The 26,376-nt window shown below is 49.8% G+C and overlaps 1 protein-coding gene across 5 annotated transcripts; it reads right to left on the bottom strand.

The window, feature by feature from the left end:
• Positions 1–152: 152 nt before the first annotated feature.
• On the bottom strand, positions 153–24,503 carry PNOC (prepronociceptin). Of its 5 annotated transcripts, none has more exons than XM_084884475.1 (4): positions 24,137–24,208; positions 13,173–13,322; positions 3,564–3,951; positions 153–591 (listed from the first exon to the last, which is right to left on the bottom strand). In XM_084884475.1, the coding sequence occupies exons 2-4, from the start codon at positions 13,296–13,298 to the stop codon at positions 506–508; spliced, it is 600 nt and encodes a 199-aa protein (XP_084740601.1). In that variant the 5' UTR covers positions 13,299–13,322; positions 24,137–24,208; the 3' UTR covers positions 153–505. The 5 variants fall into 5 exon arrangements, with proteins under 5 accessions (XP_084740601.1, XP_084740602.1, XP_084740599.1 ...); XM_084884476.1 differs by having other exon boundaries at positions 161–591; positions 3,506–3,951; positions 24,137–24,359; XM_084884473.1 differs by lacking the exon at positions 24,137–24,208 and adding an exon at positions 24,425–24,503 and having other exon boundaries at positions 168–591; positions 3,698–3,951.
• Between the last annotated feature and the right edge of the window lie 1,873 nt (positions 24,504–26,376).

Here is a 26,376-nt window from a genome sequence, read left to right on the forward strand (position 1 = left end):
GCGTGTCTGTGCTCACGTCTCTTGCCTGTCATACTTGACAGCAGAGCCATAGGCTGGTGGCCCCCGCCTCCCCTCCATGAGGCCGCTCTGCCGGTGTGCTTGGAGTGCGCGCTTCTCGGTGACGTCCCTGAGAAACAGCTGACCCACCTATCACCCATTTGCTTGGTAGAAGTTTAATGGAGAAATATCTGTTTAAAACAATCCGTCAGAAAGAACAGCTCTTTTACAAACAAGTGATGGCAGTGACGAGTCAAAACCCCAGGCTTGGCGTCCCCTTCCTTCAGCCCACCCCTAGAAGAGGGGAGAGGTGGGTGAGGAGGAAAGACGGGACCATTTACACGTCAGCTGGAGGAATTACAAAAATACACTCTGATGGAGGATTGGGTTGCCATGAAACATGCGGTGGTGGGGGGCGGTGGCGAGTGGGGGGGGGGTTGGGGAGGGTTGACAACCAGGCAGGGAGGCGCTGCACCCTGGGGGTGGAGACTTGGAGGCAAAGCCTGGCTCAGTGCCCTGGGACGGGAGGAATCCGGATGCCCAGCCGGCAGGTCTGGGCCTGGCGACATGCTGTTTTGGGGATCACCCGGACACCTGGGGAGACAGAAATGATTACACTGACAAACCAGACAGTTTGACGGACGCTTCGATCCTATTTGGCCTAGTAACTGAGCGGGGGAAAGGAGGCAAAGAAGAGCTACAGACCAACCAAACAGTCCCTGGAGCCATCAGAGGGGATCCCTAACTCCTTTTACACCTGCTGTCCCTGGCTCTAATGCATATAATACATACAGACCTATTACATGGTAGACCATCATACGATAGCCTATTGGCATAACGAGGAGCATACAGGGCAGGCCTATGGGCTGGTATTTGAAAGGTACTGGATAGGTGCCCTACCTGGAGACCATTGCCTTATCCCTGGTATGTGGAGTCCATGTGGAGTCATTTATTTCTTGAATTACATCCTCACATATGGTTCTCTTACATTGCACATGCTCTTTAAGCCTGATTTTACTAATTCCTCATCATGAATGAATATGCTCATTTCCCACTGCCCAAAAGGGTCACAGCTCCGGGCAGCAGAGAGGAGACCATATAGGGACAGGGAAGGGACAGAAGGTCTGCCTGGGACTGGTCCTGCACGCAGTGTCCCTCCTTCCTAACGCATCCCTACACTTTCTGATTAGGGTTCTTTGGCCCATTCCAGTGTGAGGCAGCCCCGCCTCCTCCAACCTTCTCAGAACAGACTGGCTCTGGATATCACACAAGTATAGCTTAGCACTGGCAACGGGGATCCCCCAAGCTGGAGGAGTCTCAAGCGCAGGTAGGGCTGGTTGGGTTGTAAAGGCAAGCTCATAAGTACACATCCATCTTGGAACTCAGCAACCATGAATGTGTGGGAAAGAAATAGAGAGGTGGCTCTAGAAGGGGAAAGCAAGCAATCGACAGGACCCAAATGAGCTGGTTGATGTTTCTAGCGTTTCCATCAGGAAGTTTACTTCGTGAGCAGAGCAGCAGACAGAAGCTAGTTACCCGTCTCAGTGCCGCTCAGTTGGAAGCTTAATAGAAAATTAGAAAAACCAATTGCCCGAATAGGGGCTCAAATCGTGTTTTTTTGTTTTTTTGTTTTTTTTTTTTTTTTTAAAAATACATTGATTCCTGCAAATGTGGCTGATTTTAAACTGTCTTTCGGTAAAGAAAATGGTTGTACTTCAGAATCAGACATGAGCTTCAGTTCCCTTAAGAGCCACTTTATAGAAGAATGTCTGAGATTTGAGACAATTCAATTCAATCTATCAGCCATTTGCTCAGTAGATGTATTGTTAAGCTCTGTGCAGATATGGCTTGGGAAGAAATAGAATTAGCTTGTTAAGGACCCGAGAGTATGACTTCAAAAGCAGTGCAGGTCCATTCAGGGCCTTCGCAGAATGATTAGTTTTAGCCATTATTTAGCAGAATGATTAGTCATTCTGCTAAAACAAACACAGCGGCCTTCTCACAACCCAATGCACATGTCCATATTTGGCCAGTGGCCTACCTGCAAAGAGCCACGTGGGCTGCCTCCCTGCTGAGGGGTGAGTGCCAAGATGAACATGCATTCATATGCTTTGAAGCAGGATTATGAACAATCTGGCTACCTCTGCAGTGTGGGACACAAACAACAGCACATGCAGGATTTTTTTTTTTTTTTTTTGCCTCGGAGGGAAAAGTCCCATTTGGGTAATGTTTTGACTAACTGATTAGTTCTTTATGCGAGGGCAAGAAAGACTATTTAAGAAGAGGCATATGTGTGTGTGTGTGTGTGTGTGTGTGTGTGTGTTTATTGATTTCAGAGAGGAAAGGATAGGGAGATAGAAACATCAATGATGAGAAAGAATCACTAGTTGGCTGCCCTCTGCATGCCCCGCACTGGGGATTGAGCCTACAACCATGGCATATGGCCTGACCAGGAATCAAACTGTGACCTCCCGGTTCATAGGTCAATGCTCAACCACTGAACCACGCCAGCTGGCCTCTGCATATAATATTATGCCCATATGTAAATTAAGGCACATAGGCTTGATGGGTTTTCTAAGATTTTCATAAAATTCCATTGTGCTAGCTCTCTGTGCCATTCAGCGTTATTGATAGGTTGATGGGATGAGGAAAGTTGAATTTGTAATGAGGTAATAGATCAGGGTCTTTGATATTTATTATCTGATATGTATTATAGGTACATGTAGAAGCATGGTCATGAGGTAAAGAAAGACCAGAAGGGAGGAAGGAATAAGGGCAAGCACACAAACCAAAGCAAACCAAAAATGGCCCTGGGAAGATGCGAAAAGTGAGGAAAGACGAAAGCAATTGAGTCATTTGGGCCAGATTCTCAAAGCTCAGTGATGATGCCATCAACCACAAGGAGTCAGACCATTTGGCCAGTCCATCAGGCGGTAGGATGGACACACGGCAAGTGAAAGAAGAGCAGAAAGTGTAGCTCCTGGCCCTAACCACAACTCCTACTGGGGTTGTCTGGGAAAGTTTCATGGTTTCCATGGAATCCAGCTGTCTAGAGATATAGAGGGAGACATGGGGGACAGCTAAGCTGTTTTTGAAGGTGAAATAGCAATATCACAGCCTCAGAAATAAGACTCTGCTAATGGCTAAGGGTAGGTCTAGCTACTGCTGCTTAGAGATAGTCTCTGAGAAAAGGTGAACTGAATGGTTGCCATGGCAATCGAATAGGAGGATTGGTTTCCCTTATCTGTCCCCATAGTAACTAAACTCCTGGAGAATTATAGAGGAATTAGTTATCTTAACCTACTACTATTATCCCCATGGTAACTAGTCTCTCAATGGCAGTGGTCAGCCTAAAAAAAAAAAATCTTTGCTCCTGAAAAAAAAAAGGTGGGCAGGAGGCAGGGGGTGAACACCTTGGGGAGCGGAGCTTGTATGTTTGGGGGGCTAATGCGCTAAGACGAATATATGAGGTTTCTTCTTGCCCCCAGCTCATTCCTGCCCAACTCACTCATGGGTTGAAGTGGACGGTGCAGCTGGGAGGGGCTCCCCTTCCGGCTACACATTACCATTCCGGTTCAGGGTGCGCCGGCGCTGGCTGGACTGCAGGCTCAGGACCAGGTACTGCCTCATGAACTCACTGAACCGCTTCTGGTTGGCCAACTTCCGGGCCGACTTCCGGGCCCCGGTGAAGCCCCCAAACCTCTTCTGCAGCTGCTTCTGCTCCTTCCCAGCCTCCTCCGCGCCGGGCTCTGTCTCTTCCTGCACTTCGACCAGGCTCCTGACACGGGGCATTCGCTTCAGATGCATCTCGGAGGTGACTGGCTGGTAAAGAGCAGCTGCCAGGTGCTCTGGGTCAGCAGAGCTGAGCTGCCAGGGGCCCCTGGCAATGATCTTGGTGCATGGCGCCCAGAGAGGGCTGGGCAGGACCTTCCCTTCACACTCGAGGATGCACACCTGCCAAGACAGAGGTGGGAGGAAGGGAGAAGGATGGGGGGCGGAGGGGATCTATTAATCCAAGGCAGTGAGGGTATAAAGCCCCTCTACGGCCTATACTTGTACCATGCAAGTTCTTCTAAAGCATGTCTTTCTTAAGTGCTGTGCGGCTGTTCTACATGTAATTGTTTAGGTTCATAGAATTTCTAAGTTGGAAAGAGACAGAAAACTCCCTGGCCCAGCTCCATCATTTCGCAGATGAAGAAACTTGGGGCTCAGAGATGGGAAGCTACCTTATCCCAGGTGACACAGCAAGTTAACACAGAACACACGCACTAAACTGTACCTTAACTGTTAGTGATGTAGTTGGGTTTTTGGAGCCAAACGGCTCAGGAGGGTCACCCGTACAGAAGACTTTTCTTTTGTTCTTTTATCAGACTTGGAAGTCAGACTGGCTTAAGATATTGTATGGGAAACCGCCTATTGTCTTCACCAGCAGAGAGGTGTGGGCAAGGTCCGAGCTACCGCACCCACAGTTTAGTCTAGCTAGCTGAAGCAACTTCCTCACAGACAGTCATGTGAATCCTTACTGATAAGAGTCTGTCACTGGAAATTGCCTGCCTAAGGGCTGTAGGTGTATTCCAAATTGAATAAAAGGATGGCAAGGCCTGAGCCCAAGGGGAGTCCTTCCTCTTGAGTTGGGTTCCGGCCTGGTCCTCCAATATTTCCAAATTATTATTTCTTGTCTCATCTCTTTCATTTGCGTGTGGCCCCTCTTCTAGAGCCCGAACCCTGAATCACACAGGACATGGGACATGCACAGCATTGGGGATGCCAGAGCATGTAGTTAAATCTGCATGGTTATTTTAAGGTCACCAGGAAAAGATCAATCCTGGTATTAATTTTTCACCTCCCCTCCCCCAAAACACTGGTCATCACTACCTGTGCTTCATTTATAGAAAATAAAGGTCAAGGTAGGGAAGCACAGATAGTGATGAACACCCTGCTCAATGGCTTACGTGTGTCTGCAGTACTTTGAGTTGATGGAATTGAATGGGAGACTAGGATCCTACGAGACCAAAAGATAAAGTGCCAATGGGAAAAGGACTCATTTTCAAATGGCTGGACCAGAGAGGAGAAAGAGACAGAACCCAGTGGGAGTTCTTCACTGGTCAGGTGTCCAAAGAGTACTCTTCACCAAGCCCGCATGCTAGCCCGCATGCTGTCAGATGTTGGCACCGACTGAGACTAGAGCTGTCGTTTTTTTGAGCAGGTCTTTCCCATTAGCTTTTTTTCAGAGAAGCTGGCAGAAGTAACTTGTAGTCAGTGCCCACACAGCTGAGAGACCCAGAGAAACCTCTTTTTCACACCCACAATGTCACTGGGTATGAAAGAAGGGCAGGCAACTTCAGTAGGTGGGAAGGGTGGACTTGAGGACAATGGTAGCTACAAACTTGAGTGCTCTGTAAGAAGAGCTACTGAAGTTGGTTTGGATGCAAATTCTTAGCCTGTACTTCTGGAGATTCTGATTCGGCAAGCCAAGGCAGAGCCAGGAATCTAGGAATTTGCTTTTTTATTTTTTATTTTTTCTCCTTGCAAGCACTGCAGGTGATTCTGAGGCTGGACTATGAGCAATCCTACTGTGGAACTTGCTGTGAGGAGGAAGAAGCCATCAGGGAACACTGTGGCCAGAGATCCCCTCAGAGATAAGCTCACATGGGTCTGTATTTAGCTTGCCTCCAAAACACTTGGAAGAAAACTGGGTAGAATCAATTTGTAACATGTTCTTTCAGACCATAATGCCCTTGGGTTATTACTCTGCAGCAGTGGGTCTCCACTGGAGATTTTGCCTCTCTCCCCCCGCCCCAGGAACATTTGGCAATGTCTGGAGATATTTTTGGTTGTCACCCGGTGGATGGGTAGGGGGGACACTATTGCTATCAGTGGGTAGAGTCTAGGGATGCTGCTAAACTTCCTACAATGCACAGGACAGCCCCCCCCCCCCAACAAATAATTATCCAGCCTAAACTGTCCTCAGTGGCGAGTCTGAGAAACAACAGAGTCAAGAGGAAAGCAGGAAAACATGGGTAGCAGCACGTGGAAGCCAAGAGGAGGGCAGAATTTTGGGCACCTGGTCCAATCCTCATAGAACAGCAGCCCCAAACGCGTGTTGAATTGTTCTATGCCGTCAGTTTACAGGAACAGGTGGACATTGTTAAATCTAAAGGCTATTAGATCTTCTGCAAGTCCCCGAGGTCTCTGGGCCCAGATGGTAATGAGATTGTGTGTCAATCAGAGAAAATGAAATTCTATGATCGAACCAGATGCATAGCCCCGTACGAAGGCACATCATACTGTTAGACGAATTAGGTACTCGAAAAATCATCGGAATGCGTGATTTCAGAGAAGGTTTTGGGCAAAATGTGAGGAATCCAAATTCACAACAGCATTTGCAGCACCAGATGGGCGCCGAAGCTTAATGCCGAACCGTCTGGTCTGAGGGAGCCACCAGCCTCTTCCCAGAGATGGGCTAATAGCCTATTAAGGGAGCTGGACGCATTCTCCCAGCCCACACTGACGGCATGGCTATATTAAGCCGGAGCGTGGGGGAGCATCTGGAAGGTCTCAGATTGATGCCAGGTTGATCTGTAAAGCTGGGCTGGTGGGGAAACTGATGTCTGGAATCACAGACTGGGGAACAGGCACACAAGCCCATTAGAAGGGAAAGAAGGGCGTGAGGGGCGTGGGACTCCGTGAGGATTGCCATCCAGGGCAGCAATGGGTAATGGCAGCTCATCCCAGGCAAACCCCCTGAACCTGTCCCTAAGGCCCCCTTTTCAATGACCTCTGAGTGAGCCAAAGCAGCCACTCCTGTGGTCATTTCCCCAGCCCGTGCTTGCTTCCCTGTCCCCAGCTTTAACAAACGTCCTCTAAAAATCACCTGGACTCCTGTGGTGAAATTTTCCCTTCAGGAAGTCAAGAACCCACACACTACTGGCCTGCTCAGGGCCAGATCCCCTTTCTGGCAGCACTACTACAAACCAGCCACTCAGGGTGCTCATGTAACGAGGACAGAAAGCCCTAAAGCACATGTGTCAAACACAAGGCCCGCGGGCCAATTCCAGCTCGCCAGGCCTTGCAATGTGTCCCGCACCACGCTGTCATCACTGCACTCCGCTGTCAGTTTATGACATTGTCAGTTTATGACTGTTCAGTAAACCATTCGGCCTGCGATTTAGGCTGGATTTTAGATTTTGGCCCCTTCTCTGATTGAGTTCGACACCCCTACCCTAAAGGAAGGCAGCTTCTTTTGTTGTTAGAGTTTTAGGAAGTTTTAAATACATTTCCCCAGACCTCTCGGTAGGTTACCTTCTTCTTTGTCTCTCAAACATGCCGGTTTTTTGTTTTTTTTTTAATTTTTTTTTTCTCCTTGAGCTGATACGGCAAAGCACCATTCTCAACCCAGGCCATGACACTGGGTTTTGTATGGGAGTCATTTACTGACCAAAATTACAGCCTGAGGAAAAGCCAGCCACACTTGGACCATGGACTTGGAGTGAGAAATAAAGGGATTCTTGATAAAGCCAGGGGTCCAAGAGGCTCTGGGAATAGCTCAGGGTTGCATAACGTGGTGGAGGGGCTGGGAAAGTGACCTTGCTGAAAGAGGTGAGTTCCCTCCACCCCATTATTCACAGAGTGGACATACTCAGGAGTTGCCAGATTTGAAAATGCGATGTGGCTGCCTACATTCTAGACATTTCATTAAAAAAAAAAAAATTAAAATAAATACAAACTAGAAACCAAACAACCCGGCAGCCAGTCCCTCTGGGGGTCAGCAGGCCCTGCGAAGGGTTGACCCCTCACTGTAAGGCCGTAACTGGCCATTCTCTAACTGACCATTGTTTGGAAGAAGTAACTCTGTGCCACACAGCACACGGGGCCACGTGTGGGAATGCCTGGGACCATCAGCAGAGGAAGCTCACACCGTATGTAGAGAGACAGACGAGCAGACACAAGGAACTGTCAGAGCACCCAGGAGGGAGGCGCTGGTTCTATGGGAGCAGGTGGAGAAGCAGGATGAAACTTAAGTGGGATTTGGAAGTAAAAGAGCAGGGAGAGGCACGTGCAAGGTGGGAGGGCAAGTTCCGGGCATCGTGGGACAGCCAGGAGAGGAGGCGGGGCTTCTGGGGAGTGTGGGATGTGATTGGAGCCCAGGAGAGACCAGGTGTGGGTGTACGTTTGGGAGTTCCCTGGGGCCTGGGGAGAGCTGGAGGCCTGGATGTGGGGATGACATCTCTGAGGGAGCGAGTACATGGAGGCGAGAATCAGGGAACCTTGGCAGTCACTATGCTTAGGGGGTGGGGAGAAGAACAGGAGGCCAACCTGAGGCAGAGAAACAAGAGTCCCAAGCAGGGAAGAGCGCCAGGTAAGTTCACCAAGCGGGCAGCCAGTCCGTGGGCCTGCGGTTCGGTGCTTAGGAGCTGCTGCTGACCCTGAGAGCAGCCGAGAGTGACACAGTGGCAGGGGCTGGGGTGGGGGTATGTGTGTGTCAAAGTCGCAATCTTTTAGAACAGCGTTTCCCAAAGTGTGGTACGCGTACCCCCAGGGGTTCGGGAAGAGTTTGGTGGGGATATGGACTGCACCGTGCTTAGCTGCGCCTAATTCTACGTTCTCATGAGTACGAGGGGTACTCAGCGTTACGAAAATTATAGAAGGGGTACACATATGTCAAAAGTTTGGGGAAACACTGTTTAGAACAATGACAGCAAAGGAAAGGAAAGAGCAGGTGGGAGAGGGTTAAAAAGGAACGTTCAGTAGGGAAATCAGTGGTACCATGGAAGATGGAAGGCGGGAGAGAAGGAACTCAGATGGGAAGCAGGTGGGGAGAATGAAGACAGATCCTGGTGGCGGGGAGACTGGAGAGAATGTGTACTTGCTGGCCATTGTATTCTCGTACAGGTCAACCCAAGGTCATGGTGTCCAAGGGGGTGGGAAGGCACACCAGTGTTTCACAATCGGGTGTGACATTTTTTTTTTTTTTTTTTTTTTTTTTACAAGGAGGTCATGTAATCTGTGAATGATTTTCTTGTAAAAAAGACGCTAGATAGCCCTAACCGGTTTGGCTCAGTGGATAGAGTGTCAGCCTGCAAACTGAAAGGTCCCAGGTTCGATTCCGGTCAAGGGCTTGTACCTTGGTTGTGGGCACATACCCAGTAGGGTAGGGGTGTCGAACTCAATCAGAGAAGGGGCCAAAATCTAAAATCCAGCCTAAATCGCGGGCCGAATGGTTTACTGAACAGTCATAAACTGACAATGTCATAAACTGACAGCGGAGTGCAGTGATGACAGCGCGGTGTGGGCCACATTGCAAGGCCTGGCGGGCTGGATTTGGCCCGCGGGCCTTGTGTTTGACACATGTGCAGTAGGGAGTGTGCAGGAGACAGCTGATAGATGTTTCTCTCTCATCGATGTTTCTAACTCCCTTCCTCTCGAGTCCATAAAATCAATTTTATATATATATATATATTTAAGACATTAGATAAAGCTGTGGTACATTTATACCATGGAATGCTATGCAGCTGTAAAAAAGAAGGATCTCTTAGCCTTTGAGTCAACATGGAGGGACCTGGAGAGTATTATGCTAATCAAGATAAGCCAGTCAGAGAAAGACAAGTATCACATGATCTCACTGGTACGTGGAATCTGATGAACCAAATAAACCAATGAACAGAACAGATCCAGAGACATAGAAATATGGAACAGACTGACAAATCTCAAAGGGAAGCAGGGGTGGGTGGGTGGGGGGAGGTTAACTGGGGGGTGCATACTAGAGGCCCAGTGCAGGACATTCATACACTTTGGGGTGGAGGGCGGGTGGTTCCCCATCCCAGCCTGTGCCCTGCCCTCTCTAAGTCCAGGACCCCGGGGGGGATGTCCCACTGCTGGCTAAGCCCACTTCCACCACTACCACTACGGTTGCCAGCTGTGAGCCCAGCTTCTGGCTGAGTGGTGCTCCCCCTGCGGGAGTGCACTGACCACCAGGGGGCAGTTCCTGCATTGAGCATCTGCCCCCTGGTGGTCAGTACATGTCATAGCAACTGGTCGTTCTGCCGTTTGGTCAATTTGCATATTAGGGTTGTATTATATAGAATATGCATAGCCCATGGACTCAGATAATAGTGTGGTGAAGGCCTGGAAAGGATGGGGGCAGGATGGAGGAGGTCAATGGGGGGGAGAAAAGACACCTATAACACTTCCAACAACAAAGGTAAATTAAAAAAAAAAAATACTTTAGAGCAGACTCAGGGTTATCCTTACAGTTAAGTTCCAAATATTTCTTTTATTATAAAATACACATAACACCAACTCTTTACCATTTTAACCATTTTTAAGTGTGCTCTCGGTGGTATTAAGTACACTCTCAGTGCTGTGCCATGGTCACCACCATCCATCTCTAGGACTTTTCTATCTTCCCAACGTGAAACTCCATGCCCATCCACCCCCTACTCCCCATTCCTCCCAGCCCCAGCGACCACCTTTCTACTTTTTGTTTCCATGAATTCTACCGCTGATGACTATAAATAGAATCAGACAGTATTTGTCCTTTTGTCCCGTGAAAATCATTCACAGATTACATGACCTCCTTATAACAAGTGTCACACCCGATTATGAGACACTGATGTGCCTTCCCACCCCCTTGGACACCATGGCCTTGGGTTGACCTGTTCTTTTGTGTTTTGTGTCTGGACAGGTCAACCCAACTTAGCACAATGTCTCCCAGTTTCATCCACATTGTTACACATGTCAGAATGCCTTTTGTAAGGCTGAGTGATATTCCATTGTCTGTACGCACACGTTTTGTGGATCTGTTCATTGTTGAGGACACTTGGGTGGTTTCCACCTTTTGGAAATTGTGAATAATGCTGTTGTGGACTTGGCTGTACAGATATCTTTTGAGTCCTAGTGCTTTTTTTGAGTGGGAAATAAAGGGTTGCACTTATGGCTAGTGATTCAGGAATTGTGCAGTCTGGTCTAGGCTGCAAGCAGAGAACCTTAGCAGTGTGGCCATTATGAGATTATTGCTTCATCAATGTCTTCACTGGTTTACATGCAAACTAGTTGTCTACTCTGTTTTTTTTTTTTTTAAATATATTTTATTGATTTTTTACAGAGAGGAAGGGAGAGAGATAGAGAGCTAGAAACATCGATAAGAGAGACACATCGACCAGTTGCCTCTTGCACACCCCCTACCGGGGATGTGCCCGCAACCAAGGTACATGCCCTTGACCGGAATTGAACCCGGGACCTTTCAGTCCGCAGACCGACGCTCTACCACTGAGCCAAACCGATTTCGGCTCTATTCTGTTTTTTACTAAGACCAAGGGAAAGAGATTTTGGGTGAACTTTTAAACCTCTCTGGGCTGCACAGAAAAGACATGGGGGCCTTCTGTGCTCTAGCCAAACTCAGCTTTTCTCAGTTCCTTAAATGCCACGCTTCTCCCTCGTTTAGGCATTTGCAAATGCCCCCTCTCCACCCTCCCCAATTGCCCCCATGCCTTCCTTTACTACATGGTTCCCACTCCCTGACTCTTCATTCCCACTCATCTTTTTTAAAACATTTTTTTAAAATATATTTTTATTGATATCAGAGAGGAAGGGAGAGAGAGAGAAACATCAATGATGAGAGAGAATCACTATTCATGCCTCATGTACGCCCCACACTGGAAACTGAGCCCACAACCAAGGCATGTGCCCTGACCGGGAATCAAACCATGACCTTTTGGTGCATAGATCGATGCTCAACTACTGAGCCATGCTGGCTGGGCTCACTCCCACTCATGTTTAGGTCTCCTTAGAGATTCAGTTCCTCCAAAAGCCCTCTCTGCCGCTCTAGACTAGGTTGGGGTCCGCTGCTCTGTGTTTCCCCAGCACCAGTAATTACTCTCTCTCGGAGGGGCTGTGGATTCTTCTCCCACTGGCTGCAAGGCCCATCCACCTGCTCACCTTTGGATCCCTTGTCCTAGTCAGGAAAACCATGGCGGGTGAATGAGAGGGACGGATACACTCAGAAAGGGTTATCTGGGAATACTTTTTGTGACGCAGCAGTTATTACTGCTCAGAAAACAGGCTCGAAAACCACAGGGCAGGAGGAGCTTGGCATTGAGGCCTGTTGGGCTGTGTCTGCTCCCCGCTGGTGCCTTGGCCCAGTTTGAATACCTGGTCTCTATGTTTGTACATTCGCCTTAAGCGACATAGTTACTTCTGGTTGCTTTAAAGGTTGAGGAGTTTGAAACATGGCATCTTTTGAAAGGAGTTTATTTAACTACAAAGAAAAATAATAATAATGGAATTATATTGAATTTCATAAGAGAGGAATAACTATTTAGATAAAAATAAAAGCAGTGGCGCCTTGGTCCCTATGGCTCAGCAATTAGAGCGTCGGCCAGCACACTAAAGAGCTATGGGTTCTATTCCTTGTCAAGGCCACATACCTGGGTTGCAGGTTTCTCCCCAGCACTGGTGGGGGTTCGTGCGAGGGGCAATCAATCAATGTGTCTCTCTCACATCAATGTTTTTCTCTCTCTATCCCCCTCCCCCACCTTCCACGCTCTCTAAAAATCAATGGAAAAAATATCCTCTAGTGAGGATTAACAACAACAATAAAAAAAGGCAGCGGAGAAAGCAGCTTATTTAATAAAAAGAAACTTAATGTCAGATTTGTGCTTCAAATGCAAAGTTTAAAATAGAGCATTTTAGGTGATCATTTGCAAAATTATCCGTTATATTAGCAATGGAGGTCAGCAAACATGTTGAACTCAGGAGGGGATGCTTAAACAAGTTATACTGTATTCACCGAGAGAAATAACTTGGTTAGTAACTCGGGGAAATGGAAATTATCCTGGCATAATATAGCATGAGAAAACACTAGGATTCTTCCTCTTGACTGGTAGGATTAAATGTGATTTCAATTCTCTTTTTTAAAAAAAACTTCTCTAATTTGCCAAACTCTCTCACATGCTTATGCACTCTTTTAATGGGGGAACAAAATGGCAGTGTGGGCAGGCCTCTGTTTGAACTTGGTCAAGTGGACATAAATGTTTACAGATTTATGCATTTGGGTTTGCCCTGGGAAGATGCTCACGTCTGCTTCTGTTCCCCTACAACCACGTGATCCCGGGCGAGGCCTCAGTTTCTCCCTCGGGGTCTACTCTGGAGGAGCTGGGGAGGAGGAGACAGCTTACCTCCAGGTCGAAGCTGTGGAGCGCTGGGCGGAGCTTCTCCCTGCAGGTCAGACAGTCCCTCTGGCAGCTGCCGGACACGCTGGAGAAGAGGCTGAGCAGCAGGAGGTCGCAGAGCAGGGCTTTCATGGTGCAGGAGCGGGAGGCAAGATGCTGAAACACAGGGGAGGGTGCGCGGCCGTTAGAACAGCCTCTGATGGAGACCCTCACCCAGGGGACGCAGGACAAACACTCTTCAGAAGGGACAGTGCCGGCTGAGGTCCACCTCCCAGGACGCAGGGGATCATCGGCAAGGGCACAGGGGTCTGCTCCTGTCAGCCAGGCCGGATGCCCATGCGGGGTGCCAGAGCTCCTGGGAGAGAGCCCCAGCTGGCCTCCACTCGCACGGGCACTTTCAGGGAGCTTTGCCACTGAGTGCGTGACCTTGAGACAACCTCTCCCAGCCTCGGTGTTCCTGGCTGTAAAAGGGGAGGATAGTCCTGTGCCACCTAATGACGTTTCGGTCAACAACGACCGCGTGTATGACGGAGGCCTCCCTATAGGATTATAACAGAGCTGAACGATTCCTATCACCCGGCGACGTGGCAGCCATGGGACTGTCACAGTACACACTGTGCTACTCCTGCTGGCGCAGACAAAGCTGAGCTCCCGTCACATAGAAGAGAGCACGTACAATGATGGACGGTACACGATACGGATAATAAACGACTGTGCCACAGGCTTCTGTATTTACATACAATACTTTTCACCGTTGTCATGGGGTGTGCCCTTTCTCCTTACAAAAGCAGTGTGCTGTACAACCGTATGCCGTGCTGCCCCAGGAGCAGCCTCACCCATTTTGTGTTCACCGCATCTCATGGTTGCATCCTTTTAAGTGTGAATCGATCTCATGTTTTTGTAGAGTGATATACTGTGCAGGCTTATAGTCTAGGAGCAATAGGCTGTACCATGGAGCCTGGGTGTGTAGTGGGCTCTAGGTGTGTGTAAGCGCACTCTGTGGTGTTCACACAACCAGGAAACCGCGGAGTGATGCATGTCTCCCAACGCATGTCTGTCGTTCAGCGGTGCATGACGGTAGCGGCACCTGCCTTGTCCCAGGGCTGGTGCGAAGATACGATGAGAACTGTAAGGGGCGTTTTGTGAAGTGTTGTGCAAGAGCGAGGTGTGCAAACTGTGAGATTTACGCATGACACATGTACTTCATCTCATCCTCCCAGCCTTCCTCACGTCGGCCAGGAATGCCCTACATCCCAGAATTCGCTCTTTCAGGAGGCTGCAGGTTCCTTGTCTGTTTCTCCTACTAGCCGTGAGTTAACTCCTGAGCACAGGGCCAGCAGCGTGTTCACTCACCTTGCTATCCCATGCAAAGCACAGAATCAGACACATGGATATATATATATATATATATATATATATATATATATATATATATATATATCAAATAGCTTGTCTGGTTTGGCTCAGTGGTGGAGCGTCGGCTGAGGAACCAAGAGGTCACTGGTTCGATTCCCAATCAGGGCACAACCCTGGATTGTGGACTCGATCCCCAGTGTGGGGCAGGCAGGAAGCAGCCTATTGGTGATGTTTCTCTCTATTTCTCTCCCTGACTCAAAAACTCAGTAAAAACCATATCAATAAAAAATGAATAAATGATTATAAGATAATAGCTCCAACCATTGTCAGATCAGAAGTTTATATTCTTCATGTAGGATTGCCCGACAGATGTTTCGTTTTTCCCTTTCCCTCTTTAAATTGATCCTGTGATGAAGCCTCCTGAATCAAAAAGCTATTTCCTTGAACTGAATCACTCTGGTTCCCTATAGAACCACCTTTGCTCGGAGGATTCAATGGAAAGGGGAACAAACGGACTCTCCGGAAATGTTGCAAATATTCTTGACTGAGGTGTTGGTCGCAGGGGTGTCTGCATTTGCCAAAACTCATTGAATTTATTTAAAAAATATATTTTATTGATTTTTTTACAGAGAGGAAGAGAGAGGGATAGAGAGTTAGAAACATCGATGAGAGAGAAACATTGATCAGCTGCCTCTCGCACACCCCCTACTGGGCATGTGCCCGCAACCAAGGTACATGCCCTTGACCGGAATCAGACCTGGGATCTTTCAGTCCGAAGGCCGACGCTCTATCCACTGAGCCAAACCGGTTTCAGCGAAACTCATTGAATTTAAATTTAATTCTGTGAACTTCGCTGTGTATAAATTCTACCTTCATAAAGAGTTCAGTGTAGAAAACCAAAAATAATTGCCTTTATGGCTTTTTTCATTAGACTCCACTGAGAAAATGTACAAATGCAGTCTGCAGACCAGCAGGACCAGCATCACCTGGGATCTTGTTAGAAACAAGAAATATCAGGCCTCACCCCGCAACCACTGAATCTGGACCCGTGTTCTCAGGTGACTCATACACACACTGGTGTAGGATATGGATGTGAAATGGAGTGAGGCAATAGGAGGAGGGATCCTGCAGTTGACACCACATTGGGGGACCACCCCAACTCTTCTTGTGTATCACCCAAGCATCTCATACTAAGAGGATGTCGACTGAAAGATGCTCAATCAATGTCTAAGTCAAAGAGTTGACATCTGAGATGCTTTTGAAGGATGAGGAGGTCTTCCAAAGAAGAGGGCATTTGAGAGATACAGGAAACAGTCTTTTCACAGGCGCAGAGGAGCCATGTACACAGCCTGTGAGGGGAGGCTGAGCAGGCTGGTACATGGATGGGGCCACCTTCCCACCTGGGGAAGCACCTGCTGAAAGACGAGCTCTGTCTGATAGAGCAGGGTCTTGTTTGTTATCCTAAAGGGTTTGAGCTTTACCCTCCAGAGGGTGAGGTGCCCTGGGTTAATGAACCATGAGCACACTCATCTGAACAAAGGAATGTATCTCCAATGCAGTTTTCCCTCTCTATCTCAAGAGTGAGCACCTTAGTTGGGATTCATTGCCTTGGTTATTGTGGTAAGCCTCCTAATCTGTCTGCCTAATGACCTGACCTCCTACCAAACCATCTTCCAATCCAATGCTTTGCACTGAAGATAATTCTCTAACTCCCGCTGGGACTTAGCACCACTCCTGTTATTCACCCTCTGTCTCCTCTATCATCCTGGTGAGTCACTTGTCATTCCGACTCTATCGGGTCCTTAATGGCTTTGTGTCTGGGCACGTTCTCTTCCTTCTACCCGGAATACACGTCTCCAACTCATACTTCATACTCAGCTTCAGAGTCATCGCCTCTGGGAAGCCACCCCCACCCCCTGGTCTCAGCTACGTGCATCTCTGCTGCTGCGGCATCGACATGCAGCACATCACAGTGGGAAGCGAGGGAACCTCTAGGGCCTGTCGGATGGGAACCGCAGCTCTACGTTGCAGAGTGGTTGTGACTGGCGAGTTCCCATCAGCTCATCGCTGCAGACCGTAACAATGGAACAACATAGGATCTACCTCATATGACAACTAACTGGTTAATGTTTATAAGCAGTTAATATAGCACCTGGCACATACATACTACACTGAGTGGCCAGATTATTATGATCTTTGAACACATAATAATCTGGCCACTCAGTGTATATCCTATATAATAAAAGGCTAATATGCAAATTGTCCCCTCAACCAGGAATTCGACCAGCAGGCAGGCCAGCCACCCATCCATGTCCCCTCCCCCTGGCCAGGCTGGCCAGACCCCATCCATGCTTGAATTCATGCACCAGGCCTCTAATTACATTAATATACACTGAGTGGCCAGATTATTATGTGTTCAGAGATCATAATAATAATCTGGCCACTCAGTGTACATATTATATAAAAGCTTAGAGGAAAAAAAAGGGTTCAGCACACAGCCTTTCCTCATTAATGTTCTCCTAGCCTCTTGCAGGGCACTTACCACATTCTCCTGTGAGCTGGGACATCTGTGTGTGTTTCTCTCCCTGACCTGTGACTTCCTGAAGAGCAAGGGTCATATTCTAGGGTTCTCTATTTCCAGCACTCAGGGTCAGGAACTTAGGAAGTGCTCAAAAAAGTCTGACAAATGACAGTAGAGGATCTCAGAAGCCCTCTTCCTTCTCCTTAGCAGAGGTAGAGTTGGGGAGTGTCTAGAAATCTGCCTCATTGGGGGCCCAGGGTGCTGACGGTCCGGGGGCCTCTTCAGCATCTGTGTCACTGACAGTGTCTATTCGCTACCTGTGCGGATTGGGGAGTGGGAACCAGTGTTGTTCTGGGGTGATGCAGTGTGCCACCCTAAGCTGGAAGTCCAAGCATGTTTTGCTAGTGGACTGGTCACATATGGCCACAAGGCAGGGTTGGAATAGTAATATCTGTGAAGTTTGAATGGGTCACATAGGGGTTGGTAGACAAGCTACGAAAGCCCGTCACCACTTACAGGTTCTTTTGAAGAGTTTTCAAAACTCAAGAGTATCTTGAGTTCTAAAAATAGCCAACGTGTAAGCCAATATATTAAACTAAGGACTGCTTGCATAGGTCTTTGTTTAATTCGAGATTTGCCTTTCCATTTCTTATTCTACTCAGTTTCAGTCTTCCTAACCTGGAGGTTATTTTTGTGGAATCTGTCCGGAATGGCATGGCTGTGCTCTCTGTGGCCACATGATGGCAGCACCTGGATGCCACAGAAGAAAGGGAGGCTGGGAGAAAAGGGACTGCTTCCTTTGGTTCTTAATACAAAATTGCAATACACGTCTGCATAGGCCGAGCTGATAAGTTGTGACAGATGTTAATAGAATGCTCTCCAGCTGAGGTTTTTCACCAAGAGCATTAACTGCGACAACTTGCTCACCCAGGAAATGTTTGATGGCTTGGCTGATATTTGTTATCTCAAATTCTGGGTAAATGAGTTTTAGGGGGCGGGGCAGGAAGAAGATAAGCTCTTGGGACTTGGAGCACGTGTTCTGCCTGGTAGCCTTCCTGCATGTACAGGGCGGGCCTTCTGTAGTTTGGCGCTTGGGTAACCTTATGAAATCTACTTGGCCTTAGCCTGGCCCTCCCTGCTCGTCCAACCTCCCTAATCCCCCTCTGAGCCCCACCCCTCACTTAAAAAATATTTTTTAAAATTGATTTCAGAGAGGAAGGGAGAGGGAGAGGGCGAGATAGAAGCATCGGTGATGAGAGAGAATCATTGATTAGCTGCCTCCTGCACATCCACAACCCAGGCAAGGGACCCCACCTATTGTTAAAATGCTGAGTGCTATTCATTCTATTCTAAAATGAAAACAAATCCTTAAAATGAGAATGACCACCATCCTATCTCCCAGATGGTTTGTGATATTTACATGAGATTGATAAATGTGAAAACTCAAAATATGTGTAATTATCCTTAGAAAAGGGTAATTACAACACCTAGTATCAGTGTATCAGTATCCTCATAACTAGGTTAAGTTAGATTTTGAACTTTACTGAAAATGCTTTTCATTCTTCGGAAGGCTTGTGCTTTCCTTTTTTTTTGTAGTTCTGTATATAAGTTAATGACATTTGAGTGAAGGCATGCAATTAGTTAATTCACGAGTGACATTTATGCTCAATTTACACTTTGTAACTGTGAGTTTGGGCAAGTTTTTTCCCCACGGAGAGCTTCAGGCTTCTGCAAAATGGGGGTGACGACAGGTTTTTATATTTGTTCTTGTTTTATTGGACAGTAGTAACCATCAGTAAAAAAAAATGCTCCCTACATATGTCTGAATTTTACTTGGCTAGTATTTCACTTGGTAAGCCGGGCCCCGCCTACACTTCCATGTGGTGATACCATCATAGTTAGAGATCTGGACATCTCGTATTGAATAAAAAAATGTTTAATTACCTTTCAGCTTGGCAATGACACCTCCTAAATTTAATTGTGCTTCGCTGCTTATGAAGATAAAATACCCCTGTGCTTTAGACTTAATCTATTTGCATGTAATCTTGCTTCCAAGGACAATATAATTAGTTGCCGATCTGTTTTGGAGAATTATGTATGAAGCTTCAGCTGAAGATAAAAGTGAATTATGTCTTGCGTTGTGACCTGTAAACAAAGCTGTCATTTGGGTGCTTTTGGAGGACGAGGGAAGAGGGGGCAGTCTTCTTGTGGGAGCATATACGTCCCCATCCTCCTCCTCCATCTCAAGGGTAGCTACAGGTTCTTCTACAGGTTACGGAAGATTTCAGTATTCACATGCAGCTCTCTGATCTAGGGTGAACGTTACCTCCCTTTTTGCGATGAACATAGGTTTGTAGAGGGTAAGCAACTTGCCGAAGAGAGTCTAGCTCATACAATAGCAGATCCAGGACTTCAACTCATGTATTTTGACCCCAAAAGGTGTGATCTGGGGAACCACACCTTCCACAAGCCGGTTCTGCCTTGGAAAGCTGGCAAATTCTGGGGGATGGTCTTGAAGGGAGACCATCCCCACAAGAGACCATCTTGTGGGGATGGTTTCTCTTTATATAGTTAATAGTAATCAAGTTACAGTTATATTCAGAACACTGTGTGCCAGACGCTGTGCTAATAGCTTTATAAGCATCGGTGCCAGGGGGCGAGGGCCATTGTCCCCATTGTACCATTGGGAAGACAGAGGCTTGAGGAGGAGGAATAAGACCACCGGGTTCCCAAGCTCCTGCTCTCACCAGACCGCTCTGATCTCCGTGGCTCTCTCTGCCGTCATAGAGCTGGATTCACTCTGAGCACCTGCCTGTGCCCTGGACTCTGGGCTCCCCCTCTCTGTTGTTGCTTCTGCCCGGTTCACACAGGAGTTGCTCATGAGCACAGGGGTTTGTCTCCCTCACGCCCCGTTTCTATGACCCGTTGCAGACGGGATGCCCACATGTCGCCTGTTCACCAGCTATTGCGGAGGGAGGCCTCTTTCTTTTCCTCCTCTGGCTAATACGCTCATGTTCGAAAAGGCCCCCTTACTGCTCTAAAATTCCCGCTTGGGAAGAGGGCACGGGCAGAGAGGAGAGGGAGGCCACGCCTGCTCCCCTCCCAAGCAGCCCAAGGGCGCCCCGTGCTGGTGAGCAAGGGTCAGGGGAGCCCTGCGTGTGGAGACCAGAGTCCTGGGCTCAAGCTCTGACTCTGACAATGACAGTGGGGTCTTGAGCAAGACCCCTTCTCTGGGCCTCAGTTTCCCCTTCTCTAAGAAGAGACAGTTGGATTAGGTGGTTAATGTGGTTGATTTTCTAAGTGGGGTGGGCAGATATTTGTGCTCTCCTGCTGAGGGGAAGCAAGAAGGGGGGATATGGAGGGAAGAAGTAAAGGGCTTCCTGAGGAAGCAGCTTCCGGGCAGCCCCGGACTGAGGCCACAGTAACAGCCCAGCCTGGGGCTCAGGAGAGGGTCAGGAGGGGTGGGGGTGGGGTAGGGGTTGGGGTGGAGGGGTAAGAAGTCACCAGGATCCGTTTCCATCAGGGCTGCTTCAACACTGAGCAGCTATCGCTCTTAGCATTGATCTTCCTGGTTCCACACATACTGTCAAAACCATGAAAATGAAAACATAAAAGTGTATTTACTTTTATACTGAAATCACTCAATGTTATTTTCAAGTAGATTAGAAAACAGAGGTCAGGAAACGAGGAATGGAACCAGACCAATCACCTTCAAGCTTCTTTCACTCTATGCCACCAGCAATCAGGTTGTGAGCGTGCTTTCCCCATGTATTTGTTCATATACTTTATAAATGCAAATGACGAAAGGTAACACCAGAAAGAACAAAGCCTTCGTGTCCTGAAGCCCGGTGGAGTGCCGCGCACTGCTCACGTCTGGCGATGCTGGCTGTGGGGCCCGGGAGAGCTGGCAGGTCTGTTTTGCGGGCAGTGGGAGGCTCCCATCGGATGGATGAGTGGGGAGTGGGGGGTGGGGGAGGTTGTCTCTGAGCTCCAGTGGGGCGGCAGAGCCCCGGCTGGGTGGTGACTCAGTGACATTGTCACCCAGACCCTGGACCCCTGGGAGGCCATCTCTCCCCTTCACCTGCCACGCCAGGCCCTTCCGAGCGGGCGGGGTGCTGTGTTTCTGCTCCGCTGTGGCTGCTGCCAAGATTGGAAAACCCCCCAGGATCGTGGACAGTCCAGACCGATTGTGATCGTGGCCTATCTAGGGAGATGCCCAGGAAACCGGCCCCTAAATTGGGGTGCCCCAGGTCCCACAGCTAGTTTATGGTTAGTAGGAACCCTTCATGTCAGATTGTGGGGGCACCTATAGGCATTTAAATAAAAGTGTTTAGAAAACCCAGTTTGCCAAAAGAGTTAGTTCCCAGAATTGAAGCCAGTGAGACTGCTGTCTGGATGATTCCGTAGAGCCTGTCCACCCCCTCCCTTGGGTATCTGATGAGCTGCCCCCCCCAGGCCCAGAGCTGGTCGGTTTCAAGGGTTCCTCCTCCGGCTTTGGGAGCTGTTGGGCTCTGGTGTCGTTCATGGAAGCACGCTGATAAACGCTCACCCTGAGGCTCACCTCCCTATGGTGTGTGTGCACGTCTGTCCGTGTGTTTATGTGTGTCCATGTGTGTCTTAGCACAACATAAGCCTGTTTATTTATTTATTTATAAAATATACTCCTATTGATTTCAGAAAGGAAGGGAACGGGAGAGAGAAATGTCATTGATGAGAGAGAATCATTGACTGGCTGCCTCCTACACACCCCACACTGTGGCTCGAGTCTGCAACCCGGGCATGCGCCCTGACTGGGAATCAAACCGTGACCTCCTGGTTCATAGGTCGACGCTCCACCTCTGAGCCAGGCAGCCGGGCACAATAAGTGTGTTTAGGTTTCTGCCTGGTGCATCGTAGGTTTCAATAAATGGAGTTCCTTTGCCCTTCCTCTGTGCCTTTGTCCCGGCTGCCGCCTTTCTCTCCAAATCCCTGGACAGACCCATTCACGTCCTCCCCTGCCTCGCTCGCTCGCATCCCTGCAGGCGGAGGGGCAAACACGGCTTCCCGGGAATCCCTCCAACACTTGCTGTCTGGACCACGCAATTTAGGACTTAATTTCAGCTGGCCTGGCCTTGTCTGCTAATTGCTTCCCTGTGTTTGTGCCACCCCCACCCCATCGCCATCGGTCTGTGAGCACCCCTGGCCCGACGCGGGAGGCGCGCTGGACTTCGGAGGGCCGGGCTCAGTCCTCTGCCTGCCGCGTCCTGCACGATCGGTTTAACCTCGCAGCCTCGCAGCTTCGGCTTCCCGCTGCACCACCGAGATAATGGCACCCCCTCCCAGGGCTGTTGCCGGGGATAATGGGTGTGAAAATGTGGATGCAAATCACTGTACAAATGTGCAAAGCTGTTATTATCACCTCGGCTGAATCCAGCCCGGGCCCGTGCACCTCCCCTGCCGGGTGGCGTGGAGGAGATAAATATCTGATTGATTGAAGACGGAATAGCTTCGTGACAGCTCCTGTTACAGGCTCCGCAGAGCACGGGCTTGAGCCTCGTCTTGCAATTACTCCCTTCATTGACAATGCAAAACCTCCTCCCCGGAGACTGGAGGACCCTCAGCCTCCAGCTGATAAAGCCCCACAGACAGAGCGGCACCGCCCGAACGACCCCAGGCTGCACCCCAGCGCCCTCAACGCACAGGCGCACAGCACGCGGGACAGGGGAAGCCGCTTTTTACTAAGGTGGAGGCTGGGGACGGGCATTCCGGGGACCCTACCCTGCAGGAGACTCGCAAGCATGCAGAATCACCGATCGCTTTTCTGAGAAAGGCATCGCAGCATCCAGCATCCGTGGAAGCGCACAGCGTGTTTCCCCGCCGCCGTGTCCGCACGCGGGAAGGGGTGCGCGGCAGCCCGCAGGCAGGGGGCAGAGCCGCGGGCCGGCCGGAGCCTTTGATAAGGAGCCCGGCGCTTCCCGTGCCCCTCCGTGGGGAGGACTCGGGTGGGGGCTCCACGGCGAATGCCACGAAGAAGAGCTCTGCCTTTTGTTCGTCTCGTGAACGACGTTATGGGTTATAATTGGGGCAATTACGGGCTGGGGCTGCTCGGGGAAGCGAGACACAGATGTGTGAGCCCGGGAGCGGGGTGTGCGAGCCCACAGCAGCTTGCTTTAAATAGTCCATTTCCCCAAGCATCCTGCCCGACTTGAAATCCCCCCAGAACTTGCCCATGTTCAGAAGGAGATGGGGGGAGGAGAGGATGGGGAATGGAAAGAGGGTGAGAGAGGCACGCGGGGGGAGAGAGGTGCACAAAGAGAGAAGGAGAAAGAAAAAGAGGCGGAGAAGGAGCGGGAGAGTTTGGGTGACTTGGCCACGTCCTCTCCCACCGGACCCCGGCGGAGTCCTGCGGTGGGAGGTGGTGGGAGGTGGGCAGGAGGAGAAAGAGGCAAAGAAAGAGATGAGCCCTCAAAGGGGCTCCGGGTCTGGGAGACCAAGGTCATCCCTGCAGACATCAACGTGGAATTCACACAGGGCGAGCCCGGCCAGCCACGCACTACGGGTCCCACACAAAGCTGCTCCGACTTCCCACGTCATTACTCACAATTCCTATTCAGTGCCTATCGGGGAAGGGTTCCCTCGGGGCTGAAAACCCAAATCCAAGCCCACCAGCCTGAACACACTGTGAGGGAAGGGAAGAAAGGAAAGCTGCACAGAGAGATCACTCAGGAGTGGGGGGCGGTCCTCAGGGCTGCCCTGAAAGCCAGCCCCCCAAACCTGCCCCTTCTGCACCCCCACTTCCACAGCCCCCTCTCCTCAACAGATAGGAACGGCAAAGTAGGGGCCACGCCTGCCAAACCCAAACTTTTCCTCGTCTCCAAGTTCGGCTCTTTTCTCCTTCTGCCTCTGCGTTTAGGATAAAAAACCTCCAGGCTCCCCTCCACCCTCCATCCGAGCGTGGAAAATAAAGCGAACGAAGAAGAAATCCTCTCGCAGGGAGACGGCAGCATCCACCCTGGACAAAGGAGGGGGGCTGAGGGAGAGCCCCCCGCTGCCCGGCTTTCCCCCAAGGCTCCCGGCACCGGGTTCCGGGCTGGGGTGCGCATGCATCGCCTACCTGAGAGCTGTCAGCAGTAGCCCGGCTCCCTCGGATGTGAGGCTCGGTTCTGCCGTCTCAGCCACACCAGCATATATATCCTTCTCTCCTCCCCCCCACCCCCCACAGCCCTCCCATTCCCTGCCCACCTCGATGACACATACACACACGCTGACCCCCTGAAGCAAGTGAGCAGCAGAACCTACACGCCTCCTGGCTGGCGCCCGCCCCGCTGGCTGGCTCTGTGCGCAGACCTGTGACATCCCAGCCTCCCCACCATCAGCCCATTCATCCTCCAGCCCGCTTCACCTGGACTTGGCTCCTCCAGGATCCCACAGCTGCCTCCCCTGGCTTCCAGAGGCGCTGTGAGGACTGGCAGGCTTCTCTGGTAAGCCAGTCAGGAAAGAAAAGGCTCCCGGTGACAACGAGGAGGCAGCCCCCCGTCCTCCAGTCTCCTTGAGCAACCTTTTTGCCTGAGGAGTGAAGAATGAGCGGGCAGAAGGAGGGGAAGCTCCCACTGGCTCGGAGGAGCCCAGGGCTGAGCCGAGCCCCCTCCTCCAGTCACGGACCCACGGGCAGCAGCGATGCCATCCGAGGGAGGGGCGCCACCTGCCAGGAGGCTGGGTTGGGAGCATTTCACAGGTGCCCACAGCATGGCTCCGTGTAAAACACCGAGACTTCAGACTTAGACTGAAGTGCCTGCAGTTCTGACTCTGCTATCAGAGCAAGTTACTTCTCAGCACCTCAGGCCCTCTGCCTGTAAAATGGGTGTTAATGCCTTCCGGGATGGCTGTGAATAGAAAAACACATACGACCTTTATTTTATTTTTAAAAAATATATTTTTTTTAAAATTGATTTCAGAGAGGAAGGGAGAAGGAAAGAGAAATATCAGTGATGAGAGAGAATCACTGATCGGCTGCCTCCTGCATGCCCCCCACTAGGAATCAAGCCCACAGCCCAGGCCTGTGCCCTTGACTGGAATCGAACTGGGGACCCTTCAGTCCATAGGCTAACGCTCTATCCACTGAGCCAAACCAGCCGGGCCATAAGACCTTTAATAACTGTGAATTCTGCATCCCCTCCACCCTTTTCTCATTCAATAATGCCAACGGGATCTAAAAAGCCCCTGTGAATATCCAATGTCGCAACAGAATGCCTTTTTTTAAAAAAAAATATGTTTTTATTGATTGTAGAGAAAGGAAGGGAGAGGGAAACATCGATGTGAGAAACATTGATTGGCTGCCTCCCACATGCACCCCACCTGGGGATCAAGCCTGCAACCCGGTGGATGGCACTCAATCAATGAAGCCACACCAACCAGGGCAATAGCATGCTTTTCAAGCTGCTGCTGTACTTCCGGGTGTCACCCCACATGCCTCGGAGATGGAAGGTGTTGAAGGGGCTTCCCCCGCCCAGTGAGGAGCCTCCTTCCCTCACCTACAGGGAGCAGCCCACAGGCAGCCCAGGCAGGGAGGGTTTAGATTCTGTAGCGTCCTCAGGGAGCCCTCTGTTCCCGGCCCTAGCGTAGGCCCATTGCACCAGCACCTCCTCCTTGGCTTTCCCAAGATCTGAAAATACTCCAGAATCCCTGGGTTAAAATCTATGTTGTCCACGGAGCTCAGGCACCTTCTCATGTGACAAGTCAGGCTCTCCCCTCATAACTGGGTGGAGGATGAAAGGAAGTATGCGCTCTGACTGCTAAGAGGTCTGAGGTTCCTCTTTGGGGTGGGGGGAATAGTCTGGAATCAGTGCTGATGATTGCACCACAGTGAATCTACTGAAAACTATTTAGGTGCATGCTTAAGAATGGTGAATCTTACGTTACGTGAATTATATCTCACTAGAAGAGAGGAAGAAGGAAAGCAAGAACGCACTGCTCTAGGTAAAGAGCAACACATTCCAACAATCAAATGTCCTTTCCATCAATATTCATAGCAAAGGGGCCCAGGAGACTAGCATACTGTGGTTTTCCTCTTAGATCTCTGTTGCCGGAACCTTACACTTGGTTACTACAGGTCAAAGCCAGCACTTTGTTACTACAGGTCAAAGCCACCACTCTGTACTCTGAGAGGTCAGCGAGACCTGTGGTCAGTTTTGCATCCTGATATGTGTGTACTGGGGTCCCAGGTCTGGAGCTTGATGGAACACATGCCCCGGCAGATATTGCTAGTTGTCTACTCAATGCCCACACCCGTGTTCTGCCTGACTAACAGTACCCTTGATTTTATGCTAGGTGGCAATCTGTTCTGCTAAAAGGCCA

This window comes from Pipistrellus hanaki, assembly GCF_964339955.1.
Source record: "Pipistrellus hanaki genome assembly, chromosome: 5".
NCBI lineage: Eukaryota > Metazoa > Chordata > Mammalia > Chiroptera > Vespertilionidae > Pipistrellus > Pipistrellus hanaki.

Coding starts and splice junctions, on each gene's coding strand:
- PNOC (XM_084884473.1), bottom strand. CDS start 13,298: ATGAAAGCCCTGCTCTGCGACCTCCTGCTGCTCAGCCTCTTCTCCAGC. Junction 3,952..13,172: donor TCCACAGCTTCGACCTGGAG/GTAAGCTGTCTC, acceptor CTGTCTTGGCAG/GTGTGCATCCTCGAGTGTGA. Junction 592..3,697: donor CAGAAGCAGCTGCAGAAGAG/GTTTGGGGGCTT, acceptor CTGTCTCCCCAG/GTGTCCGGGTGATCCCCAAA.